The 23,794-nt window shown below is 42.0% G+C and overlaps 1 protein-coding gene and 1 long non-coding RNA gene across 3 annotated transcripts in view; one reads left to right on the top strand and one right to left on the bottom strand.

Annotated features, from left to right (window-relative positions):
* Positions 1-20,630, bottom strand: part of Wdr37 (WD repeat domain 37) — a 45,073-nt gene extending 24,443 nt beyond the window's left edge. The window contains exons 1-8 of one of the 2 annotated variants that reach the window (XM_048367955.1): positions 20,019-20,630; positions 12,060-12,236; positions 8,758-8,854; positions 7,334-7,429; positions 7,131-7,195; positions 3,470-3,605; positions 2,877-2,948; positions 66-110 (exon numbers count right to left, since the gene is read on the bottom strand). In XM_048367955.1, the coding sequence (XP_048223912.1) occupies positions 66-110; positions 2,877-2,948; positions 3,470-3,605; positions 7,131-7,195; positions 7,334-7,429; positions 8,758-8,854; positions 12,060-12,236; positions 20,019-20,177 (847 nt within the window). In that variant the 5' untranslated portion in view covers positions 20,178-20,630. Of the gene's footprint in view, positions 1-65; positions 111-2,876; positions 2,949-3,469; positions 3,606-7,130; positions 7,196-7,333; positions 7,430-8,757; positions 8,855-12,059; positions 12,237-19,438; positions 19,644-20,018 lie in introns of those variants that run through there. The other variant, XM_048367956.1, reaches the window with a different exon arrangement.
* LOC125367287 lies at positions 158-8,006 on the top strand. Its single transcript, XR_007214038.1, has 3 exons — positions 158-282; positions 3,209-3,210; positions 7,994-8,006. It is a non-coding gene; the product is annotated as an uncharacterized LOC125367287 (long non-coding RNA).
* Positions 20,631-23,794: the final 3,164 nt, after the last annotated feature.

Below are 23,794 nucleotides of genomic sequence, written 5' to 3'. Positions count from 1 at the left end.
ATCTTTTTTTTTAAGTTTAACATTAGTCAACAATTTTGTTCAGTAAACAAAAGGAATCAACATACCAGTGAGAGCCAACTGCTCAGAGGGATGAAATTTTATAGAATTTACTGCAAAACAAAAAATATCACAAAAAAACAGGTTTAAAAACAACAATGGCATATTATCAATACTTACTAGCTAGTGTATACATTGCAAGTTAAAAATTAAAGAAGCCATGATAGCTCAAATCCTCCCATTACCATGAACTATGAATAAATATGCAAGTCAGAATAAAAAGTAGTAAGTCCAAACTGCTAAGTTAAAAGACACAGAGAAAAGGAATATTAAACACCTATTCTATTTTAGGTAGGAAAGCCATTTAGAGCTAAAATTAAAGAAGATGGAGGGCTGGGAATATGGTCTAGTGATAAAGTGCTCGCCTCGTATACATGAAGCCCTGGGTTCGATTCCTCAGCACCACATAGATAGAAAAAGCCGGAAGTGGCATTGTGGCTCAAGTAGTAGAGCATTAGCCTTGAGCAAAAAGAAGCCAGGGACAGTGCTCAGGCCCTGAGTCCAAGGCCCAGGACTGGAAGGAAAAAAAAAAAAAAGATGGAAAAAGAATGCATAAAGATGAATAAAAGCAAACTGCAGTGTACAGACACAATCTGTTGCCTACCCACCTAGCCATATGCCTCATCCTGTTCTCCTTCCCAGCTCACAAAACCCCAATTTACTTTTGGCGGGGGGGTGGGGGGAGAGGGAGGGGGGAGCGAAACGCAAGTAAAGATCCCTAAGAATGAATTCCCCGGCCTTAGAAAATGACACCGATTGGCCTGAACCAGCTGTGGTATCTCCTCCCTCCCACCATTCCCCTTATCCAGATCCAGGAAACAACAAGGGGTGTTTGGTGAAGGTCTGCTGAGGAAGCTTTCACTTTCCTACCCGCGAAGCTAATGCCGGGGCTAATGCCAGAGCAGAGTCCAGAACCCCTCACTCCTTCCAGGAACACAGATGACCCATCTCAAGGGGAGATCCAAAGACAGCAGCTGAGGCCCAACACAAGCACACTGGGGCCAGATGCCAGGTCAAGGGGGCTGTCGCGTCTTAGAGCAGCTGCTGAACATTCAAGCGACTCTGGGGAAGCCCAGCTCTCCCTTCCACACCTCATAAATACACAGCAGTAATTCTGAGCTTTATCAGGTATATCATTAGAACTATTTCTCTAAGGCACTAAATGAGAAATCCTAAAAGACGCTCTTTTGCTAGTAACATTAAATACGTATGACTATTTGAAAAGCTGGTTAAAAAAACAAACCCACACCTTCAAGTAGTAATATACTACTTAGGTAATATACAATGCTAAAAATAAATTTATTCAAAAAATAAATTTTAATGTTTTCCTCATGTGCAAATTAGATAAAAAATATGAACATAGGGCTGGGAATATGGCCTAGTGGCAAGAGTGCTCGCCTAGTTTACATGAAGCCCTGGGTTCCATTCTCCAGCACCACATATATAGAAAACGGCCAGAAGTGGCGCTGTGGCTCAAGTGGCAGAGTGCTAGCCTTGAGCAAAAAGAAGCCAGGGACAGTGCTCAGGCCCTGAGTCCAGCCCCAGGACTGGCAACAAAAACAAAGCAAATAAACAAAAATACGAACATAAATGAAATCAAAAAAGTAAATTCAAGGTGAGAACATAAAAACAGAATACAGCATTCATCCTTTTAAACAAATCTTGTTATATTTTTGAGTACCATTTATTTATATTCCAAGCACTGTTAGAAAATTGCAAGCAATGTAACAGCCTCATAGGCAGTCTGTGAGAATTAAGACAGATAAGAAAGTAGTATGGAGAGGGGATATTTAATATGAGAAAGTATAAACATGTTTATACACCAACAAGGAAGAGCTAATGGCAAGACAGACACAGAAGACACGTGTGCAACAGAACAGCTGAAGGGGGCTAGGAATGTGGCTTAGTGGTAGAGCGCTGGCCTAGCATGCATGAAGCCCTGGGTTCGTATTCCTCAGCACCACATACACAGAAAAGTCCAGAAGTGGCACTGTGGCTCAATTGGTAGAGTGCTAGCCTTGAGCAAAAGATGCTCAGGGACAATGCTCAGGCCTGGAGTTCAAGCCCCAAGGGTGGCAAAAAAAAAAAAAAAAAGAATAGTTGAAGGAAAGATGGTGCCAAGAAAGCCAGAGAGGTAGAGATCAGGTCTGAAGCTCAGTCGGAGCCCTAGCCTTGGACAAGACCACAGAGATGAGCAGGAAGGTGCAACAAGGGAAAAGATCCGCCCGCGTGTGTGACTGTAGAAACTAAAGGTGACAGTGAGTAAGTCCAGCAAAGCTACAGGGCAATGGTGGCTGGCAGAGAAGGCTGAGCAAGTGGGAGGCAGCCTTGTCAGAGACTGAAAAGGAGGACATTCTAGGGAGAAGGAAGCTCACAGGATGTTTGGGAGAAAAGTGAAAAGTAAACAGTGGTACACACCTGGGTAGAGTTAAAAAGGCAGAGAAAAGCTCCCATAAATCCTATTAACTACAGCTACGAAAGCAAAATCAGATTGCGTATCCTTTATTTGATTGAATAAATCCAAGTTATCATTACAAGTAAATCTCTAGTGTATTCTGTATGAATGGGTACATTGCAGCTACAGAATACCCTACACAATACCCAAGATGATGTAAGCTAATAATTTATATAATGTTTAGTTAAGATAAAGGAACACAATTTATCCTGGTCTTGAACATATCTCTGTTCCCAGACAACCAAAATAGTAAAATCTTTTATCAAATATGAAGCTTTCTATCAATATAGTTGACTTTATCATAAAAAAAAACAAATCAATGTTAATAATTATGACTACAGTGTTCACTGAGGTAAATTCTCACCTGAACCAACGTGGCCTGTATATTTAACAAGGGATTTCCCAGTCTCTATGCTCCACAGCAAAGCCGTGTGATCTGTAAGATCAAAGAAGTTATAACTTAGCCATCAATGATTTGACAGTCTCTTCAATAAAAGATACCCTAAAAATAAGAAGCTACACTACCATTATTCCTTGCAACTTTGATTCCACTACTGTATAAAAATCAACTGATCTAAGAAATGTTTCCAAGAGTAGAGGTGTTATAACTTATCTGACACCAGAGAATAAGCAAAAAGGACTCAATATCTTGGTTTACTCTTACACTGACATTATCATGCTTCAAGCTTCATACAGACGTCATTTTATCTCAGCTCCATCACTGTACTGACGTTTCATTCACAGCTTTCCAGAACATCTTCCCCATCCTGAATCTCCTATAGCAGGACCATGGGTCTACGAAGAAGCAGGTACTCTCACGTGAAGGCAAATACGCTCGTTCTAATGACTCTGTGTCACACCTGCTTCCGGGAGCCACTGTAGACTCGGAGGCACTTCAATCAGTTGTCGCCCTAGCGGCCAGGTCTCCACGGCCAGTGGGAGCCACGCCTGACTCACCAGCTGATGCGGTCCCCAGCACCACGGGCTGTGTCCTCGCCACGCTGACGTCCCAGATGCCATCCCTGTGGCCAATATACTCCTTCACAAGTTGGCAGACAGCCCTGGAGGTGGTGGTCTTGAAGCTGGACACAATCTAAAACCAAAGAAAGACACACCTGTTTAAGTACTCACCAAAGTGAATGTTTCTAAGAAGGGTAATAAAACAGCAAAAGAAGGTCTTGGAAAAATGCCTCCCACCTAATCACTGAAAACACTAAAGGAGTACAACACGAGCATGAACAGAACTGAAACACTGTGCACAATACTGCTAGGTTCTTTCAGCTCAGTACTGGAAAACAAAGTCCTTGGGGCTTCAGAAGATTTCCCCCAGTTCAGTTTGACAAGAGTCAAGGAAATAATGTCTTTAGTACAGAGGAGGAAGTAGGCAGGCATTTCAGATCACTCTTCCCCAAATCCAAGTTATCAAAATGTTCAAATCCTTAAAAAAAAAAAAAGACAAGAAAATGTAGCTAGCTGTGAAGAAGGAATTAATACCTAAAAGCATTAACACTAACTACTGTGTTTGCTGAGGAACTTCCCTTTTCTCATTTTCATGTACACCAAACACATACTGTCTGAAAGAAAACAGCTCATGCTGGGAGAAGATTCAAAAGAACACACTTATAACAGATGAGCAGGTTTGTTCAAGATTGTTTATTGAGCGCCTGCTCAAAGTCACACACTGTGCTAGATGAAGGAGACAGTGGGGACAGAGCCGGGCGGCACGCAGGCTCCTTGCCTTTGGAAGCTCACATTCTAATGGGAGACACACATGAGAACAATACAGACGGCAAGATACATACAGAGTGAGGGCCTATCTCATATCATGACATACACAGTCGACAACACTCATATAAAGTGCGTGAGGAAGAAACTAAACACAAAATAGATAATTCGGAATAATGAAAACATAACATTCAAGTGAAAATAAACATTGGTAGTATATAATACAAGTTTGAAACACCAATTCAGCAAAACCCTGAAAAATGTAGGTGAATTACATAAACATAGTCACACACAATTCACTGTTACACAAATTAAGTGGTGCATTCAAATTACCTCCCAGTTGTGAAAGATTAATACAAAAGCTAGATGAAGAGAGCATTTTGACAGGAGTATGCTCTATTTGCCTTACTTCAAGTTAATCGGAAACATGAAAGGACTCTTCAGCTTCAAACTCATCACTATCTCCTTTCCCTCCTCAGTGATCCAGCCTATTCAACCCAGCAAGGTTACTCCTCCACCACAAGACAAGCGTGCCTACAGAAAGTGCCATTCAGATGTCAACTGGTATCACACGTCAGGAGGGAATGAAGCTATAGACCCTGGAAAACTTTCCCCATAGTCAGCTGTAGTTTCGTTTTCTAAGTCTCCCTCCATTCTAGTAATAAATATCATTATTAGAAACCACATTTCTCACCTATCCCTTTCATGGTGGAAGAAGGGCAGGACTGCTGCTTTGAGAATTCAGCTATGTTCTGGTGTTGTTTTAAAAGCAGAAGATAATTATGAATATTGAAATATATTTTCTCCAGTGTTTGCTTCAGAAATGTCCACTATATGTGCATCTATAAGTTTTTGCTCCTAACACATATTGACTTAGTCACAATTAGAAGCAATGTTCAGGGGGAAAAAAGTGAAGCTAGCACCTGCCATTCTAAATCATTTCACCTGAGATACAATCAACAGCACTTCCAAAAAAAATCATGAAGGGCTTTTTCCACGATGAAAGACACTTTAATAAAATACAAACATCTTCAAAACTTCAAACTTCATAAAAGCAGTTTACAGATTAGATGGCCTTGCTCCCTCTGATAATATCATTCACTGAACATAGGAGAAGGGTTACTTAACACACTTGTGTTCCCACTCCCTCAACAAACATGCCACTTGTCTTTCATGACTGAGTCAGGAGAGAAACGAAGAAATCTAGACTGTAGTGTTGTGCCTATTGCATGCGTGCTAAGTTTTAATACCCAGAATCCATGCTGCTAAGTACAAATTGGTATATATTCTCTTACCAAATGACTTCTTCCATTCTCAGATGTCTTATATTTTCATTATTTTTAGGGTGATTAAACATGATGTGCAAAATGATATAAAGATCATTAGTAATATGTCTCTCTATTTCTCTTTTTTTTTTGTGCCAGTCTTGGAGCTTGAACTCAAGGCCTGGGCACTGCCCATGAGATTCCTTTTGCTCAAGACTAGTACCCTACCACTTGAGCCACAACTCTGCTTCTGCCTTTTTTAGGAAATTTATTAAGGTTAAGAGTCTCACAGACTTTTCCTGCCCAGGCTGGCTTCAAACAGCAACCCCCAGATCTCAGTAGCTAGGATTATAGGCGTGAACAACCAGCACCTGACATATATGTTTCTTGTAAATAAAACTTTTCATCTTGAAATGGCTAGGACCCTTAAGTAGTTCTAATATGTAGCTTTAAGCCAAAATACTACTGTGTATATCCTTAACTTTGACCAAATATTATTTTTGTTGCATACTGTAAAGGATTACTTTGTATAGTTTCTTCCTTTACTTCAGAAAAAGTCAGAAGAAAGTTTTGAAATTCTAAGACCACATATTGTGTATGTACAATGCACTAGGATAAGCAATATAATTTGAGATGGTGTAGCAAGAAATTAAATGAGGAAGGATGTAATTTCACATCTCATTTTGAAAAAAAGTTAATCTATTAAAACTTTCAAAACTATGTGAACTGGATATTATAGGATTAAAAAATCAAATACATTATCAAGTTGCATTCCAGATGTTATAAGAGAAAAAAAAAAAAACGTCAGAAATGTTCATTGTATTCTAAATGACAATGGCCAAAGACCTTCAAATAAGGAGAAATGGCAGAAAGATAATTTGCCCTATTAGTTGCAGGTAATCTCAGCATAGCTGTCATGCTAAATATCTTCAGGAGAACAAACTGGGGAAAGAAAAGGCTAATGAAAACTATTAATGCAATCACAGTAGAAATACTGAAAATTTCAACTTGCCACTCAATTTAGTCAAAGGACAATGTTGAAGATTACAATAATTTTTATCTTTTACTTACTTGAACTATTCTAAAGTACAGGTACATACAACGTGACCTCAAAATATTGTTAATTGTATAATGATCTGTCAAATTTTTACATCCTTGCTACTTTAAGGTCAGCAAAAGATACTTCAAAATTAAAATTCCCCATCTTAAAGACAGATACTCATTTTCTCCCCCCCCACAGAAAAATTGGTTAAGATCATGAGCTAAAATGCAAAATTCATACCAGGACATAATTTACATTGCCTCATTCTTAGCTTTCTCCAGATTCAGAAATAATGAAAGCTGAGCGGTGGCAAATACATTTTTTTCTCACCTATTTTTCTCACAATATACTAATACATAATATAATGATCATCATGAGTATTAGGACAAGTTAGAATCTAAGTAAACACATATTACAGCCACTTAACATAAATCTTCTCTTTTTTTTAAAGGTTAAACTTTCCTAGAAACCAGACATTTTTTCTTTTCCTGTGACATGTATCGAATTGGAAGACGTGCAATTTGAAGTACACATCTGCGCACGTTAAACACCACATGACCGGCTCCAGAGCCAGCGCCCTGCATACCTTGCTGGTGGAGGCCTTGTAGGTGGTCTTGAGTTTCTGAGAGAGCTGGCTAGTGCTGTGACTGGCTGCGGAGACAGAGAAGCGACAGTTAGACCATCCAACTACAGGCCCATAGCACCAAAGGAAGTTAAGGAGAGACATTAACGTCCGGACACCCTCAGTAAGGGATCTGTAGGAAAGACTCTTACAAGCATTCGCCGTACCTTTTGTTTTGAGCTGGCCCTTACTTAGTTCTGCTCCATCGATTGCTTGTCCTTCCGCAGCCAATCGTTCATTCAGAGTATCGATTTCTCTACGCACTGAGAATGTAAACAGAAATTTTCAAACATGTAAAATGTTCTCGTGTTTAAACATTCTCACCACTCCCGAAAGATGCACACATTAAAAATGTTACCATCAAAATGGAGACATAACAAATATTTTGAAAAGCAAGACCACAATGTAGTTTCCAAAAACTCAAGCCATCACTGCAGGTGCCATTCCAAAAATAAAAGCCCGCATGCTCTGGCTACCCTGTGACAATGTGAAGTGGGTATGCTTCTGTAAGGTTCCTTTGTGTTGATTCTGTACACTTAAAAACACTGAAACAGTCTCAGATTCAGTGTTCTATTTAGAGCCCCCTGAAGGATGATACAACTGAGGGAAAAAAAAACAGCATGATATAAACTTTGTAAACATAAAATAAAAATAAAAACTGACAAGTAATGTAGCAGTATAGGGGATAAAAGACATGAGCATTTACTAGCATCTTACTGGAAAGCATTAATGCTCACAGCCTAAGGTGGGCAGATCTAAAACTGGCAGGAAATTACTTACAGAAATAATCACAAGAGCCAAAAGCAAACAAATGTCTTCCTTTAAAGAGTATAAAGGAGTTAGAGGATAATGGTAGGTTTATTTCTTTCTTTTCATACTGTTTGATATTTTTTAAGCATATGCAGGCATGACTTACAAAATAGAAAACAAAAACTACAGCCAAACTTACTCAATTTTTTTATTTACCTTTACTAAATCAGACAATGCTTACCCTTAGGAACTTTGCAAATGATGGAAGATTATAAAGAAAAACAAGAATCAACAAGAATCAAAGTTTTCCCAGTTTATGGTATACTTGGAGGAAGAAAAATAAAATATGTTCAGGTTTTAAATCAGGTTTTAATGTGATATGTAGGTACCATAGGCAGAACAACCCTCTCAAAGATTCTCGGGCCCACAATCACTTCACAATGTACTAGGAGTTCTTTAGGTGGAGAGCACACCCTGAACTACTGGGGGGAGAGGAGGTCTGTCGATCTGTATTCCTTTAAGTGGAGGAGTTAACAGAAGATTGGTCAAACAGCAACCAGGAGAAATCATCACAAGAAACCAGATCCCATCAAAGGATAAACAAGCAGGAGATGCTGACCCTATGACCCCCAGAAGGGAGCATAGCTCTGTCAATACCCCAACTGAGCCTAGTGAGAACTATGCCAGGCCTATAGAACTGTATGGTTACAAGTTGTGTTATCCTAAGCCACTGAGTTTTTGTTACAGTAGAATAGGAATTTAATACAGTCATAAATGTGTAACTGTAGTTCTTACTAAGATTTCTATAGAGGTAAAAAGCATTTTAAGAGTAGATACTCACATTCCAAATTTTCAATATAAAGATTTTCAAATTCTCTCTCTATCTGACCAAACAATTCCAGAAGTGTACTGCGAACTGAGGAGGGCAGTTTAGAATCCTGTAGAAGAAAAGGATTTCATTTAAAATGAGTAAGAAATTTCATTACTAGATACCAATAAACTTCTTTCAAAGTGAGTTACCTTTTACCTTAATCTCTCATAACACTACACTTTCTATTTCCCACACGTGAGAACAACCCTGTGTCAGAGAAGACTAGATCCAGAAGAGGGGATGAAGGAAGGGAGCTAGAAACCATGAAGGAGATTGATAAAAGATGATGGGGAAGCAGAAAACCAGACACATTATCCTGGCAGGGAAAAAGCGCTGAAAGATCCTGAGGCAGCCTTGGGCTCCTCTGACAGGGAGGAAACCGAAGACCACTATATAAGCTACGATCAGAGGTCCTGCAAGAAGAGCCAACCACTTGGGAAAGGCCCAGGTCCTGAGTTCAGGCCCCAGATCAGCCCCAGAAAAGAAGAAAAAAAGAAAAATTAATCATGAGTATAGAAAAAGAAATAAAACTAAAGGTGCTGAGAATCTACTCAATAAAATAATAGTAGAAATTTTCCTCAACTTCATGAAGTCTTCCGTGTGAAGAAAGCTTACCTAACAGTAGGCAAGAGCAAAAAAGAAACACCTCTAGACACCTTAGAGTAAAAACACTGAATATAGACTACAGCTGCAAAAGAGCCAGATTTCTAAACAGACTTTTAAGTGTAAGAAGTATCTATCTATTGTAGTGGTAGATTCGTACTTGTGAATTTCTTTTTTTTTTTTGCCAGTCCTTGGGCTTGAACTCAGGGCCTGAACACTGTCCCTGAGCTGCTTTTGCTCAAAGCTAGAACTCTACCACTTGAGCCACAGCACCACTCCTGGCTTTTTCTGTTCATGTGGTACTGAAGAATTAAACCCAGGGCTTCATGCATGCTAGGCAAGCACTCTACCACCAAGCCACGTTCCCAGCCTCTAACAGTGAATTTCTTTAGCTTTTATCTTCTCTCCCTATTATGGAGCATTAGCCTCACTGGGTATACTAGTCTAGGCTGGCAACTGTTCTCTTTCAGCATGTGAATTACGTTCTTCCATGCCTTTCTTATATGTATACAGACACACATAGTTACACTCAGCAGTCTTCTGTGACCATGGGTGTCTTGCCCCTGCACTAACCACGACTTTCTAAACTACTTCACATTTATGAATTTAACATGAAAAAGTTAAACCTAACATTGTGTTACACGAGCTAATCTTCACCTTTTTTTGATACAATTTCCCAACAACTGAAAGTGATTATTGTATTTCAAATCTACTGGCAAATTCTACATTCTCACCTCATGCCACTTATACCTACCATGCCAGTGCACTGAACATGCCTTGCTCTTCCCTCCTGCTGCAGAGAGCGCGCCTTACACTGGCTGCTCACAGAACATACTGGCTGCTCCCACTCCAAATAACCATACTCCCTGAAAAAGTGTCATCCAAGAAATGAGGGAGACACAAAGGGCCATTCGTGCAGTGCCCAGGGCTGAGGCTGTGGAGCCTAGAGAATTCTGAATTTCAGTCTAGGGGTGACTGTGTGCCGCTGTGTGATGACATCACAATGCAGGACAAGTATACGCAAGAGAAGGACAAGCTCACCTCATATGGAAGGCAACCCTAGGAAACACCAGCAAAAGAGGCGCCAAGTGTAAGTAAATCAAAAACCTTTTGTCTGGCTGATGACTGCATTGTCCAATGTAATAACCAGCAATTACCTATGACTTTAAATTTCAATATGAGATAATTCAATTTTTTTAATTTAAATCCAGGCCCTAAGCTACAAGGGCCACATCTCAACACTCATGTGTACCTTGTCATGATGAATTATTTCATGGCTTTGTTATAAGATAGCATACCACAAAAGTCCCAGTATATAACTACAACTTACTCTTATGAGGCTAAAAATTGTGTCTCCCAAAATCCACATATGGAAACTCCCACCCCTTGGAATGTTACTCTATGTAGAGTTAAGAGTTTTACAGAGGTATTAAGGTAAAAGGCAGTGATAGAGGGAAGCCCTAACAAACTATGATTAGTGTTTTTATAAGCAGAGAATAGACATACAAAGGAAAGACAAAAGACACGAGCCAAGGGAGAGGCCTCAGAAGAAAACCAACACTCTCCACACCTTAATTCCATTTCAGCCATCAGAACTGTGAGAAAAGAAATCTCCATTGTTAAAGCCCATAGTTCATGATGCTTTAAGACAGCACTTTTATTTCCAAGGTTAAAGGAAAATATAATCATTGCTTATAGAAAATAGAACAAGGCACAGTTGGATATCTTTATATCTAAATTCTGTACCTGCGCAAAATGAGACTAGAGGATTGCTCAAGTGATAAGAACACTGGCCTAGAAAGTGTGTGTGTGCATATTATATACATATATACATTATATACATATTATATATATGTTTATGTAAGCACAAACTAACTGTATCTATAGACTATCTTAGTACATTTCAACATCTATAAAGTTTTAACTAAAAAATATATAATATTCCCACTAAAGCAGAAACAAAAAACCAAGTAGTTACTCAGACTGAATTGCAAAACTCTTCAGAGAACAGAAAGAAAATCATTAAAATGGTGCATTGTTTGCTTGAGACTATTAGGTAGAAAACACAAAATTGTGCTATCAATTAACTTGTACAAATAAAACACATCCATATTGTCACACAAGTCTTTTTCAGTATTATGAATGCTAACCCAGAAATATAATTCTATCTGTGTATACTATCAAGTTGATTACAATTCTAATGCATGTAGTAAGATAAAAGGTTGGGGGTTGGAAGCGTGAATCAGTTGGTAGAGCACTAGTAGTGTCATTGAGTGAAAGCAGCAGGTACCAAGTTCGAGTCCTACTCTTGGACTGAAAAAAAATATATATATATATATATATATATATGTGCGTGTGTGTGTGTGATTAATAAACCAAAACTTTCTTCTACTTTCAAACCGAATAGTATTTGGCTATTTTCCTTTTTTATTTTTTGAGCCAGTACTGGGGTTTGAACTCAGGGCCTAGTGCTCTTGCTTAGCTCAGGTTAGCTACATCTCTACTTTCAGCTCTTTGTTGATTAACTGAAGAGTCTCACAGACTTCCCTGCCCAGACTTAACTTCAGACAGCAATCTTGAGATCTCAGCTTCCTGAGTAGCCGGGATTACAGGTAGGAGCCACCACCATCTCCATCTTTAAAGTAAGGTGCTGATCAATATGAACTTACTTGTCCTTCTAACATGTCTCTTGGGAGTCCCGTTCTCTCTTGTTCTGAGCTGTTGGTTCTCCGTATAGAAAGGCTGTGAGATTTGCGTTTCTGCTTTGCTTGACGAGCAGTTGAACAACTTCCGCTTTCTGTGGGCATTACTTCTCCCAGTAGTGTCCTGGCCTCTCCTGCAACAAGCTAAACAAAGGGAAAAGAAGTACATTACTCCTCACACAGCAAAACAAGAATAAGGTGTTTCTTTTTATTACAAGCTTCCTATGATTAGTTAACATTTACTATATAATTTAGACACTGCCTTTATTAGAGGTAGCTTTTAAATCAAACTTCATCAACATTTTTTAAAAATCAAATAGTAAAGGGCTTTTGAGAAAAAAATAACTGTTCCTTACCTCAGCCTCCCCAGGCCCAGTCTCCTCCCCCAGAGGTAACCAATATTAATTGCATGCCCTATAGGAAATTCTATAGTGAAACAGTTGAAAAGATACATGTGTAATTTTTAATTTTCTAAAAATTTTTAAAGTAAATTATGCAAATTTAATGATTTATTTAACCCAACATGTCTAACATTTTAGACAGTATGAAAAATACTACTAGCATATTTCTATTCTTTTATGATTATCTCTTCAAAGTTCAGTAATATTGACAGCGCATCTCAATTCACACTAGTCACATGTGATTAAGTTACTCAAATCTCTGAGTAATTTGGTCATTATGATTTACCTGCTTTGGGCATTTCCTGCTGGTACTCATTCTTACTCCTATCAATGTAAAAGTCTATCACCATGGTAAAACATCTTAAGTCATAGGTTTACATAATACATTACATTGTCCTTCAACTATGTTTTGAACATTTTCTACTTATTTTTTTGCTATTATTTTTGGCCATATCTGAATACAATCCTATACTTCATCAGCTTGCACAAATTAGAGAAGCATGGGGCCTCACTGAATCGACACCCCGAGCCTCACGGGACACAAGGTACATAACCACTAAGAACCAATGTGCCCAAAGCCATCTTGATTTGGAAAGGAAAACTATGTCCCAACACTAGGGGATGGTGCTACTAAAAGACCCTACCAACTTGCTGGGGAAAAAAAGCACCCACCTTTAAAATAATCCTAAGGACTGTGTCAACATCTACATTCCCAGCAGGCAACTAAAACTTTGAGGACAGTGACTGCATGAGAGGCCCCCACCTCAAGACAAGACAAGACTTGTTTGTCGTGGCCATCCTTCCTGATTCCCCCAACACTGCTAAATGCTGGCAAATAACCAAATCACTGGCTTACTAACGCTAACACCTCAGCTACACTGGAAGAGCCTGCTGCAAAAGTACACAACAGTAACAACAGACTCTTTCCATTGGGTTTATTAAATTGGCATTTCAGTTGCAATCCCAAATATTAAGGTTAAAAATCTTATCACTTGGGCTGGGGGTATAGCCTAGTGGCAAGAGTGCCTGCCTCGGATACACGAGGCCCTAGGTTCGATTCCCCAGCACCACATATACAGAAAACGGCCAGAAGTGGCACTGTGGCTCAAGTGGCGGAGTGCTAGCCTTGAGCGGGAAGAAGCCAGGGACAGTGCTCAGGCCCTGAGTCCAAGGCCCAGGACTGGCCAAAAAAAAAAAAAAAAATCTTATCACTTATAAAAACTTAAATTATTAGTATGATTAAAATAGGAGAAATTGATTCGCTTGATCTTAAAATGCAAATCATTCTTTACTCTTTCTTTTTTTTAAATTTATGTCCATCCTGGGGCTTATACTAGCCCTCGCTAGGCCAGTGAACCACCCCTCCAGCCCTGTATCCTTGTTATATGAATGTGGGTGCATACAGGTTAACCAATTTAGTTTCCTTTATTATTAAACACTACTTAGAGCTCTCCTACATAAATAGAGCAAACTTACTAAAAGGTTGGACCCCAAGTCTAACCCATAAAGCTTTAAGTAACTCTTAACCAAAACCCATAAAGCTTTAAGTAACTCTTAACCAAAACACTTGGGTTAATTACGAAGTCTCTACTCTCTATGACAGGATCCACTTTTCTTATCGTTCTGAAATAAGTGTTCATTCATAGCAAGTTACAAAAATCGTAGAGTTCAGTATTTCCCCAATAGTTACATGACAACACAATTTGTTGATCCATTTGCTAATTTAAGCCAGCAAAGTGACACTGGTTCAATCTGTTTAAAGAGCCATAACCTTGTTACAAACATAAACGTCTTTATATACTACCATAAACTTCTAACCCTAACAACAGAAATGCAAGAAGAAAACTCAAGAACTAAGCTCTGTGTCATTTCTCAGGTCCCAAAGTACTTAGGCAATCTCTTTCAGTTTTATATATAATGTCTATTGATTTCAGCTATACTTAATGAGAGGAATGGGGGGAAATACGCCTATCTCTATTTTTCTACAGGTATAAAACTAAGAATCAACTCTTGGTTTCTCAAACTGCACGTATGTAGACCTCATTTTAAAACAACTGCATAAAGTCTGGCATTACCACACTAAAAACATTCAGTTACCTTGAAGCTTACAAAAGCGTATTTTGCAAGCCAAATGTGCATGCCTATAATCTCAGCACTCAGAAGGCAGAAAGCTGGTGAACTTAAGACATTTTATCAAGGAAAAAAAACTATCAGAAGCTTGTAATGCTGTCCTAAGACGACCTTACACAAAAATATCTTCAGTTATTTAAATTAAGCAAATAAGCATCAAAGGACTTCCTTTCTACAAATCTCATCAGTAAGAATTTGAAACACAATTCAAGTGGTAGAACACCAACTATGAGTGAAAAACATTTGAGCAATAGCACAAGGCCCTAAGTTCAAACCCCAGTTTCAGCACCAAAATCAGCAACAAAAAAGAAAAAATAGAGAGGAGGTAACAAGCTGGATAAAAAATGTACTCACTGCCATACGTAGGAAACTGTAACCCCTCTGCACTTCACTTTGACAATAAAGAAAAAGAAATTTTTTTTTTTTTTTTTTTTTTGGCCAGTCCTGGGCCTTGGACTCAGGGCCTGAGCACTGTCCCTGGCTTCTTCCCGCTCAAGGCTAGCACTCCGCCACTTGAGCCACAGCGCCGCTTCTGGCCGTTTTCTGTATATGTGGTGCTGGGGAATCGAACCTAGGGCCTCGTGTATCCGAGGCAGGCACTCTTGCCACTAGGCTATATCCCCAGCCCCAAGAAAATTTTTAAAAAGAAAAAATAATTTCACCAGTAGACACATCGACAAGCATAAATTGGACGGTTAAGGCATCTTGAAGGCCCTACAAACTGCTTACAAAAACTGCAGCTAACCGGGCACCAGTGGCTCACGCCTGTAATCCTAGCTTGTCAGGAGGCTGAACTCTGAGGACCGTGGTTCAAAGGCAGCCAAGGCAGGAAAGTCTGTGAGATTCGTATCTCCAACCAACCACCAGAAAACTGGAAGTGGGACTGTGGCTCAAGTGGTAGAGTGCTAGCCTTGAGCTGAAGAGCTCAGGGACAGTGCCCAGGCCGAGAGTTCAAGCCTCAGAACTGACAAAAAACAAACAAAAACAACACACACACACACACACACACATGCACACGCCCTCAGATTGTGGGGTTTAGGTCACTTATTTTATCTGAAGTATCATTTCTCCAGCCCCTGCATCTTCCCTAGAAAATATGCACCCCTCCTCTTCTTTCCACTGAGCTTTTAAACCCCCTTACTCCTCCTCCATAAACCACCCAGGATTCTATGCATTTTCTTGTCACTTCACAAAAGCAATTTTTGCCGACTGACTTATTTCCAATGGTGTATATGCATTTCAATAACACCCTGAAAGCCTAGCATCAAATGGAGATTTTTCACAACTAGGGTGATTTTATCACTGAGTAGCTTTCTAAACTCCATTAAGTTGAATCTCAAACATGGGTCACGTGCCTATTCCATTCACTGTTTTCTTATCATTAAAATGTGGCTGACTGAAGTTCTCCCTCTTCCTATAATTTCCTCAGCTTTTGTCCACCTACCAATATTCTTCCAAAATTAGTTCTGCAGTCTCCGCCTGTTTTCTTTAACCTTTGTTTTCTTGTTTTGTTGTTAAGCTTTCACTTTGTAAATTTTTCCTGAGACTTTTTTCTAACTTTACTTTTGTCCTGCATTCATATCCTCCACCTTTCCCCAGCAGTCTGCCCCAGTCCTATCAACATTTCCTTCCTTTCGCACCAGATCCTCCATGCAGATAAGGCCTTGGCACAAAACTAGAATGTCCTGAGTTTTACAGGCACTATTGTCTTCATTTTAGCTCTTGTGATAGTATTAGAAACACACACACACAAACTATGTCTTTGATTTGATAACAAGTTTATGCTTCATTGAAAGAGGATCAGTGAGATGGCAGTTATTTGTGAAAGGGATATTAAAATGATGTACCATGAAATCTAAGGTAGAGTCAATGGCTGACAGGTCTACTTGAGGTTAAAAATCTACATCAAGGGTTGCTTGAGGCTTATAAATAATCCTCACAACATCATTTCCAAGTACAGTTTCCAACACAATTAAAAGTCTGACAAACAGATTAAACATTTTTTAAGTTAACCAGAGAAGTACAAAAAGAAAGAAAACTTTTTTTATTTTTTAAAAAGGCTGGGGCTGGTGGTATGGCTCAATGGAAGATAACTAGCATGGAAAGATGTTTTGTTTTGTTTTGCAGTACTGGGGTTTTGACTCAGGGCCTTGAACTTACTAAGCTGGCACTCTACCATTTGAGCCATGCTTCTTGCTCTACATTTGGCTGGTTATTTTGGAAAGGGAGTATAGTGAACTTTTCTGCCAAGGCTGGCCTCAAATTGAAATCCTGAGTAGCTATGATTATAGGCATGAGCCACTAACATACCACTGAACTATATTTTTTAATAAAATAACTAGTATACGCTATTCCATCTAAATACAAAAGAAAAAAATTGTTAAAGTAATTATTTTCCTTGTATTGTTCATACAAGACAGATCACCACATTAAACAGGCTTATGCAAATAAGCTTTAATAGAATATTTATTGTGAACTCTGATTCGTGGTCTGTCAAACTCATTTGTCCTAACTATATGGTGCCCCATACACATTACACACACACACACACACACACACACACACACACGCTTATTGGGAGCACAGAACAATGTATGCAGAATCACTGTGCCCAGAGCAGGCACACAACAAATGTGTAACAAATTCGTGAAATCTATAAGCATATTTGGTGTCAGCAAGCAGAATACCTCCACTTTCCCAAATCAGATATACTGAATATCATCAATGAACACTCAAGTCTCTGTCCTTCTCAAAAGGATCTTTTTTATTACAAGTTCAGTATCAAGTAAATTGTCACTACAAAAATTATTCTTCTTAAGTACATATAAAAAAATTAGGAAAAGCAGGTAACCAAAATGGCTTCAAAAGCAATACAACAAAATAACATACTTTATTTGAATAATACAAAATAGTACTCCCTATTTTGTACTGTGTATAATAAAAGAAAATCAGTTGCTTAAATGGTCAATTTCTTCAGTGGCAATCATATGCTAAAGAATTGTTTAAAAATACATAATTTGCAAGTAGCATTAAAATACATATATACATTTCTCCAGAACCTCAACACAGCTTTTATTAATATTTTATTGTAATAAGACTTTTATGTGAAATCAAAGATGATTAGACAATGGTCTCTACCTGCAACCTAGAAAACTTGTCTTCAATCTTAAACTATTTCGTCATTAATAACATAGGGGCACAAGACACAGCTTATCAATTCTGCCCATGACAACTGGATAAAGGACCACCAAGATTTTTTTTTTAAAGATCACAATACTAAAAGAAGGAACTAAAATCTAGGACGAGATATATTTCCCTTAGAGAAACCAAAGCAGGAAAATTAAGAAAAGACTTACGGATTTTAACTCACAAGGGCAAAATAACAGTCTAACAGCTATCCCAAAAGAAGTACTAAGAGAAGAAAAAGGAAACACACCAAAGAACCCCTGTGCCCAGCACTCTGTAGGAATGTTTGCACAAAGTATATAACCTTCCCAGTGGCAAAAATGGGCCTAGTAAAAACAAGACTTTGGAGGGCAAGAAGCAGAAACTTAGGAAGTTCTTTGCTCAAGGTCATACTACTGTTACATTTGGCCAATGTCCACGGCCCCAGTTTCCTGTAGGCAGTATTAATAGAAAAGCATCCAAAACAAGGGAGTATGTAAATATGATCTGATGAAAGCAGAATAGACAATGTGTTCAAGTTTGGAGACCACATTCCACAAAAACGAAAAAAACTGTTAGCACTCCATGTTAACCAGGAAGGTAAACCAAGTAGGGGGGGTAGAGTGGAGTGGTTCTTGAGAAGAGGAAATCATACATATACACACATATCCTGGAGGCACATCCTAACTGTCTTGTGCTATCTTACTTAGAAGTAAATAATAATCCCTGGAATGCTTTGAAGATCATAACTCACAAGCCAGAACACTGAGTTGGAGGAATAGCTCATTTGAAGTTAAACTTCCAAGCAATTAGCGCTCGTTATGGAGACCACTGTAGCGGCGCCAACGAACTCGGACGAGCCTAAGGAACATGGTGGCGTCTTAAGTTGGATGATGAACCCTCTAACTGCCTGTCTGGCCCGTGAGGCGCGCCTGCTCAGAAGCTGGAACCTACGCGGGTACAGCAGGACGTGGCTGCTGTCGCTCAGGGAGCAGCTGTCTCACAACCAGGGTTGACCCTTAGTGGTCACAGCGCGCACACCAGAAGGAAGGAGGGCCGGACCGTCCTGGCGGCGGTGGGTGACCCGAGCGCTCACCCCGCTTCCTTCCCGCACCTCCGACCCCAAGCCCCTCTCTGGGAATGAGTCCGAGGGGCGCTTCCGGAGCCTCCCCCGGGCTCCCCCGGGAAGAGCCGCTGGGAACCACGGAGGGAGAGGGAGCCGGCCGCCCCCCCCCCCCGCCTCTTAGCCAGACCCCGGCTCCCCCATCCATGCCTTCACCCCACATCACCCCGACCCCGGGCCCTCCGCCCCCCCGACCTGGACTCCCCCCATTCCTCCTCCCCACACCGCCCCGACCCCAGGCCCCCCGCCCTCCGGACCCTGCCCCCCCCCCCCGATTTCTCTCCCCACACCACCGCGACCCCTCCTCTCCCTGACCCCGGGCCTGCCTCGCCGCCCCGCCCCGCCTCTCCCCTCCCCTCCCCGAACCCCGGCCCTTCACCTCCCCCCCAGGTTCCTCCATCGCACTCCACCCGACCCCTCCAGGGCCTCACGTCCGTCCCCCCAACACCCCGCCACCGCGACCCCGTCCTCCTCCATCCGGGGAAGGACAGGGAGCACCGCAGGTCTGGGAAGATGGCGGCTCTCACCTGTCACCGCGTCACACCCTGCACCGCCCGGGGTCAGCGGGGGGGGTCACACTCAGCCCGGGGATCCCCACGACGCAACGCCCGGGACGGGACGACGGACAGGTACGCGGCACTGGCGGCCTCCACACACCAGCAACCCGGCGACCGAGGCTGGCGCGCCCGCACTTCCGGCACCCCCGGAAGTCCCGCCCCGGCCTCCGCGCCACGCCCAGCACCCGCGGAAGTCCCGCCCACCCCCACTCCGGAAGTTAGTCCCCGGCTTCCGGTCCGGGGCGGGGCGGGGGTCCCGCGGCGTCGACGCGCTGGTGGTTCCCGTCGCCGTGCCCCGGCTGGTCGCCGGACGCTTGGAGAACCGGGGTTGGGCGGGCGAGCGCGGCGGAAGTGCGGGGGGAGCGAGCACGGCGGGAGGTGCTCGCAGGTGCCCGGGCGCAGGCTCCGCCGGACCCAGTCCGCATCCCCCACAGTATCGCGAGCGCTCGCCGGACCGTCCTTTCCCCCCCCCGCCCCTCCTCCTCCTCCTCCTCCTCCTCCTCCTCCCCCAGGGGCCCCCGCAGCCTCGGGTGGGATCCGATCTACTCACCGCGGCAGGAGTCCCGGTGGGCAGGGGGAGGGGGGAGCCACGGTCAGGCGGGCTGTAAGTCCATCGATCCCCGACACGCGTCCAGGGCCAGGGGTTGGGGGTGAGGACACGGCAGTCTCCCACGCTGCCAGGCTGGGTGCACGGTTTGCAGCTGCTCATGGGTTTCACCGCCCTCCTAATTCGCGCTGCTCGGTGGACATTGCTGTGGGAGCCCGTCTTCTCCGGCCCAGGCTGCGCCGCCGGGAGTCTTGCCGTTTGGCCGCAGGGGAGCCTGGTGGAGATAGAGAACTATTAATATTTCAGTTTATCTGCAGAAGATGACTCACCTAGTTTCCCCTGCAATATCTGGTCACCATTGGCTGAAAAAGAGAAAACAGAATCAGCTGTTTGCTGAAGAAGGTGGGACTTCCACCTGCTTTTTTCGTCTTTAGGTTAGGGAAGCTACGTGATAGACCGAAGCGATTACATAAACAGCCTTTTCTCAGCTTGACAACTTCGTAAGTAGGTCCTTAAAGCTCATCTAGAGAAATCCAAAAGCCGAAACGTATTTTTCTTTCTGAGCCACCATTCATGCTTCTTTAAAAACTGCAAGACGCAAATTTAACAAATTTGAGAATAATAATTAAAGCTTATTGCTGTAAACAATTTTATAAGATGAGATAAAGAAAAGATATTTGAAGCCCGGTGCAGGTGGCTCTGTCATCCTAGCTATTGAGGCTGAGATCTGAGTGAGGATCACAGTTCCAAGCCAGCCCAAGCAGGAAAGACATTAACATGCTTATGTCCCATCAACTAATCAGAAAAGGCCAGAAGTCATGCTATGGCTCAAGTGGTGGAGTACTAGCTTGAGTGAAAGAAACTCAGGGACAGCACACAGGACCAGAGTTCAAGCCCCATGACCAGCAGGGAAAAAAAAAAAGGGAAAGACTCTGAAATCATTTCCAAACTTGGAGGTTTTCGTATTCGAGTAACATAAGTTGAGCAACAAATATTGCACAGAACATTTGCTGGGCATGGCATCAGCTTTGTTTTGTTTTTGCCAGTCCTGGGGCTTGAACTCAGAGCTGAGCACTGTCCCTGGCTTCTTTTTGCTCAAGGCTAGCACTCTTACCACTTGAGCCACAACGTCACTTCCGGCTTTTTCTACATATGTGCCCAGGGCTTCATGTATATGAGGCAAGCACTGTACCACCAGGTCATATTCCCAGCTGGTGGCATCAGCTTTGTAAGCCATAATATCATTTTCAGCCATGTGACTGAAAGCCTTTTGTTCAGCCCAAATGTGAGTAGGCAGATATGAGTTCTTCCAGTGCTGGCTGTCCTAGGCCTTGACTGCCCAAGGCCTATGGGCTGGGCTTACAAAGCTTGAGGCTTCGGAGAGTTAGGGGCCTGTTGTTCTAGATGCTCAGGTTGGAGACTTATGGCTCTGGGCTTTAACCTTCTGAACCTAGCACTTGCAAAATACTGTAATCTTTGGCTTCCAGCAGCAGACTGAAGCAAGCAGCAACCGCAGGCAGTGCTTGCTAGTGTTACAGCTCTCAGATGGGCAGTGGGTACTGGCACCCTCAGCTCCGCAGCAACTCGAGGGCCTAGAGGGTCAAGACCCTTGACCTGGCCCTTGACAAAAGCAAGTGTTTTTATTCTAAGGCCTAGAGTATCCGAGACCCTTTATTCTTAAGGGTTTTGTAACTTCCTGAAAACCAGTGACTGATTTTCATATTTTCTCTTCTCTGGCTCTTTACAGGATTTCAGAGTCCTCTTTCAGCCTTGGCTCTGTAACTTCTCTCACCTGGATATATTTGCACACCCTCTCTCAATATCGAGTGTTTATTCCTCATCGTTTCTGCCCTGTCAAATCCTTCAGCTGCCTTCTTGCCGCTTCCACCCGTACCACCGCTGCCACCTTGGCAGCTCCTGGTCTTTTGCCTACTTCCTTCACGTTCTATTCATGTGACCAGCTCAGGCCACTCTACTAATGATAATGATCAAAAGCAGGCAAGGGGGGGAGGCGGGGAGAACCAGCCAGGGAAAGTCATTTATTATTGAGCCTAATGTGACATTACCAGAGGAGTATCGGAGGCTGCCTCCCAGCCAAACGGAAAAATTAGCCGAACAGCCTGCATATAGAGACAGGGAGCAGGTATGACCTGTGTTTACCCTAATCATGGCAGTTCTTCAAGCAAAAAGGACTGTGTTTGCACGGGTCACAGCATTGCCTCTCAAGTAAATGAAGGACTACCAGGGAAGTGCTCCCCCTCTGGCCCCAGTGAGAACAGCTTGCAGAATGAGCAGGGCCATCTAAAGTTCACTGACATCTGCCTTTGTTTAGAATGCTGTTTTCCAAGACTGGTGCAGTCTTTCTGGAGTGGTCCTGTCTGGAGCAGGTCAGCCTGGTTTCAGTTACCTGTAGGGCTGGGAAGTAGCTCAGTGGCAAAGGGTTTGCCTAGCAATTGCAACATCCAGGATTCAATCTACAGTACCAAGAAGAAAAAAAGTCAATAATAATACAGTTAATGGTCCTCTACAGTTGCTGAGTGCCCTCAAAGTGGTTGTAAATTACCCAGAGCCACTGAACTGCCAGGAAAGCACTCTGACTCTGTAACAAAAAGGACTGCTTGTCTGCTACTTCCCTAGCCAAGGCTTCCAGGCATAAGAGAAGGGCCTGGGAAATGGCGACCTTTCATCATTCACAGCATTAAAAGGGTATTTCCAGTGAAGCTTTTGCAAAAGTTCAACACAAGTCACAATTCCAGTGGCACTTAACAGTACTTAGTAGTATTTAACAATATCTAGCAATGCTCAGTTCATGCTCCAGGGAGAATAGGCTCTTATGACCTAATACTTAGGTTCTTCCAAGTTGTTTTATTTTGCAACATAACTCCCACAGGTTAGCCCTTAAAAGTATAAAGTACTCTTTTCCTTGATATATTTCAGACTTCACAACTCAACAAAAATGACTACGTACATATAAGGAACCACCAAATTGTAAGAAAGGTATCAGGTTGTGAGAGTTAACATGTTCTGTCACTAATTCGGTCTCTGAAACAATAAAGTTTTTCAAATTGAATTTTAGCTTACCTTAAAAATGTTGAGGGCTGGGAATGTGGCCTAGTGGCAAGAGTGCTCACCTCGTATACATGAAACCCTGGGTTCGATTCCTTAGCACCACATATATAGAAAACGGCCAGAAGTGGCGCTGTGGCTCAAGTTGGCAGAGTGCCAGCCTTGAACAAAAGAAGCTCAGTGACAGTGCCCAGGCCCTGAGTTCAAGACCCAGGATTGGCCCAAAAAAAAGAAACACTTTTCTAATCTCACTACACATCTTGAACCTTTCCTGTACTTTCAACAGTTTACATACTCATCGATACAGATATCTTCTTTCAGCTAAAGATTTGTTAATCAGCACATAACTGCCCAGAAAGTTGGATGAACCGGGAGCTAGATTCCCTGACTAGAAGCAGATACCACCATGCATGACACATCATTCAAATTATATTCACCCAAGTCATTATTGCGTATGTCATGCATCTTAATAAAAGTGATAAAAACACAACTAAAGGAAACTTCACGATTCCTCTTTTCCCCTGGTAGTCCTAGGGATGGAACCCAAGGCAAACCCAACCCTTTGTGCAGTCCAGGCAAACACTCTACTACTGAGCTATATCCCCAACCCTCTTTGATCTTAAACTATAGGAATGCCAAAATCAAGAGACAAAGGATAAAAAAAAAACCAAAGGACTCCAAAAGCAAAACTTATAAAACCATTTGGTGTAAAC

This window comes from Perognathus longimembris, chromosome 18 (genome assembly GCF_023159225.1).
Source record: "Perognathus longimembris pacificus isolate PPM17 chromosome 18, ASM2315922v1, whole genome shotgun sequence".
Taxonomy (NCBI): Eukaryota; Metazoa; Chordata; class Mammalia; order Rodentia; family Heteromyidae; genus Perognathus; species Perognathus longimembris.
This window is presented reverse-complemented; position numbering and strand designations above follow the sequence as displayed.